This window comes from Leuciscus leuciscus (genome assembly GCF_965113295.1).
Source record: "Leuciscus leuciscus genome assembly, chromosome: 14".
Lineage (NCBI taxonomy): Eukaryota > Metazoa > Chordata > Actinopteri > Cypriniformes > Leuciscidae > Leuciscus > Leuciscus leuciscus.
Window position 1 is genome coordinate 1,663,925 of NC_138738.1, and position 2,863 is coordinate 1,666,787.

General features: G+C 36.1%; 1 protein-coding gene across 4 annotated transcripts in view; it reads left to right on the forward strand.

Annotated features, from left to right (window-relative positions):
* kif5ab (kinesin family member 5A, b) overlaps window positions 1-2,863 on the forward strand; it is a 54,190-nt gene that overhangs the window by 18,787 nt on the left and 32,540 nt on the right. For all 4 annotated transcript variants that reach the window (XM_082136364.1, XM_082136365.1, XM_082136367.1 and 1 more), the window contains exons 2-5: window positions 1,004-1,091; window positions 1,184-1,257; window positions 2,241-2,345; window positions 2,460-2,508. In XM_082136364.1, the coding sequence (XP_081992490.1) occupies window positions 1,004-1,091; window positions 1,184-1,257; window positions 2,241-2,345; window positions 2,460-2,508 (316 nt within the window). The remainder of the gene's footprint in view (window positions 1-1,003; window positions 1,092-1,183; window positions 1,258-2,240; window positions 2,346-2,459; window positions 2,509-2,863) is intronic.

Sequence of the window (2,863 nt, forward strand, 5' to 3'; positions counted from 1 at the left end):
GTGTGTGTGTGTGTGTGCGTGAGTGTGTGTGTGTGTGTGTGTGTGTGTGTGTGTGTGTGTGTGTGTGTGTGTGTGTGGTGTGTGTGTGTGTGTGTGTGTGTGTTGTGTGTGTGTGTGTGTGGTGTGTGTGTGTTTGTGTTTCTGCTCTGTAGACTTCTGAGGATCAATTAAAGCTCATGGGACTAATTACTGACTGAAGCGATTAATGTGAAGTGTGTGTGTGTTGCAGTGTGTTGCTTCACCTCTAATTGCTTTCATGTTTAATTATAACAGGCAAAGCTTCCGTGTGTTACATATTATTTCATGCATGTCATGTGTTTGTGAGGTGTTTTCAAACTGTTTCACTTTATAAATATCTATCCATCCATCCGTCTTGTCTCTAAGCCAGTGATGTGAGTTGAGGCAATCTTTACCAATTACTTTAAGTGTCTTTCCTGTGTTTGCCTTTCTAATGTTGTATTTTCACCTTTGTGCTCCTATTTCTTTTCCTTTTCTATATCACAATAATATTGTAATGTTGTTTTTTTGTCAGATCACTAGTAAAAGTGTAAATGTGAATCCTGCAGTCTCTTTCAATCAATAACTCTCGTACAGTAGTGTGTAAATGTGTACTTCTGAAATGGATATATGGCATACAGAAGAAGCGCAGCTTTGTACATTTCGATACAGTGACTGTCATCCAAACTGTTGTCATAGTTTACATCAGGGAATACTCACAGAGTGCAGTGTTTTATTGACAACATGACTAAGCATTTAGACTATCTTGTTTGGGAACAATGACACAAGGACTTTTCATTCTGATGGCACTGAGATGTTCATTGACATAAATACTTGAACTAAAGATTTTGAGTAAGTGAGTAATTGTTTTGAGAATGCTCATACTTCTTTGCAAATATTAAGGATGATTTGAGAAATGCACCAAAGCGACTGAGAAAAGCTGTAAACTGATCATAAAGCTGCACACGTCAGTCTGTTCATAAGTGTGTGTGTCGGTGTCTTTCAGGGGAAGCCGTATGTTTTTGATAAAGTCTTTCCAACGAACTGCACGCAGGAGCAAGTGTACAACACCTGTGCCAAACAGATCGTTAAAGGTGAGTGTGTATGAACGCGAGTCAAAGATCGACATCGATTCTTCAATAATATATACTGTAAATAATTGTCCAAATATCTCTTTTGCCCACAGATGTTCTGGACGGCTACAACGGCACCATCTTTGCATACGGACAAACATCCTCTGGTAAAACCTACACAATGGAGGTAAAACTGCTTCTGTTTACTCACTATTGAAGAAACTATACCAAATCAGGATCCAAACCCACATGACTATCTATCTCTGTGAAACACATAAGCAGATGTTTGCACATTAAGGCGAGACACGGCAGACAAAAACATCGGGTTTTTTTTACTTGTCAATTTTGAGATTTTGGGATATTTTTTACTTCAATAACATGTCATCTTGTCATGTCATCAATTTCTCATGAATTCAACAAAAGTTGTCGTTGTAAATCCTCCCGCTGCTCCGCGATCTCTGTCTGCTCCCTGTCATCACACACACCGCTGGATAGCTCTCTCTCTCCTGTACAATGCTGTCGGATCCAAATATGGTCATTTCCTTTTTATCAGCAACCAATCGTGAAAGTAAAAGGGCTGAATGCGCAATCTCATTGGCTGATGATAAATCTTTAAAGCCCGTTTTCTCAAAATGACTTTTCTCTCATTCTCCAAGTCCGAAATCTCCACTTCAGTCGCACCGATATACACCAAACTCTCCAGTCTTGTACCTAGTTATATTATGAAGACATTTACAGAGTGATTTGTAAATATATTATTCCTAGCCTGATTTATATAACATTTTATTCCAAAAAACATGGCGAAAATAATATTTTTAAGGCTATTGACAGTATATTCTGATTTACAGGATAACAAAAGTAGATATCCATAAATCCTTCTGTAATTTTTTCCACATCTAATATGTGAACACAATGAAAAAATATTTTTTAACCTGGCTTTATCCAATACTCAGATTTCGTTTTTTTAAATATATGCAAATTAGCGCATATTTAATTAGATATTGTCTAATTTGCATATTTAAACATTAAATTACAGAAATACATTTTTTTCTCATCTTAATGTAGATAATCAACTGGGAAAGTTTTATGGTGATATCTGCTAGTTAAAATTTTTACCCTATTCACCTGTAGTGTCTCGCCTTAAAATGTGCTTATTTCTTTCTCCATCAGGGAAAGCTGCACGATCCTGACGGAAGGGGAATTATCCCGAGGATTGCTGAAGACATCTTTAACCACATCTACATCATGGATGAAAACCTGGAGTTCCACATTAAGGTGCGAAGACAACTGAATAAAAAAGCCTATTACAGATCCTATTGTTTTCTAGTGAGGAAATGAAAAGCGTTCAGATAATTCCACATCATTAGCCGTTCTCGTTTCTCTCTCAAGGTTTCCTACTTTGAAATCTACATGGATAAGATCCGTGACCTACTTGATGGTGAGTCAGTGTGTGTTTTGTCTTAGGTCGACCTAAATACATGCAGAGAACGAACACTGGCTTTGCTATAATTAAAATGCATTAATATAATTTATTCTGCAGGTATAATCTATTTAAACTGGATATAAAGTGTGCTCTGAGGAATTAACCATTTATTTTACGATCGTTTTTATATACATTAACGTTCAAAATAGTTTGATGTCAGTACGATTTTATTTCTTGAAAGAAACTAATACTTGTTCCTATGCATTAAATTGATCAAAAGATTATATTTCAAATAAATGCTGTTCTTTTGAACTTTCTTTTCATCAAAGAAACCTGAAAAATAAAATGTGTCACAGTTTCCACAAAAATA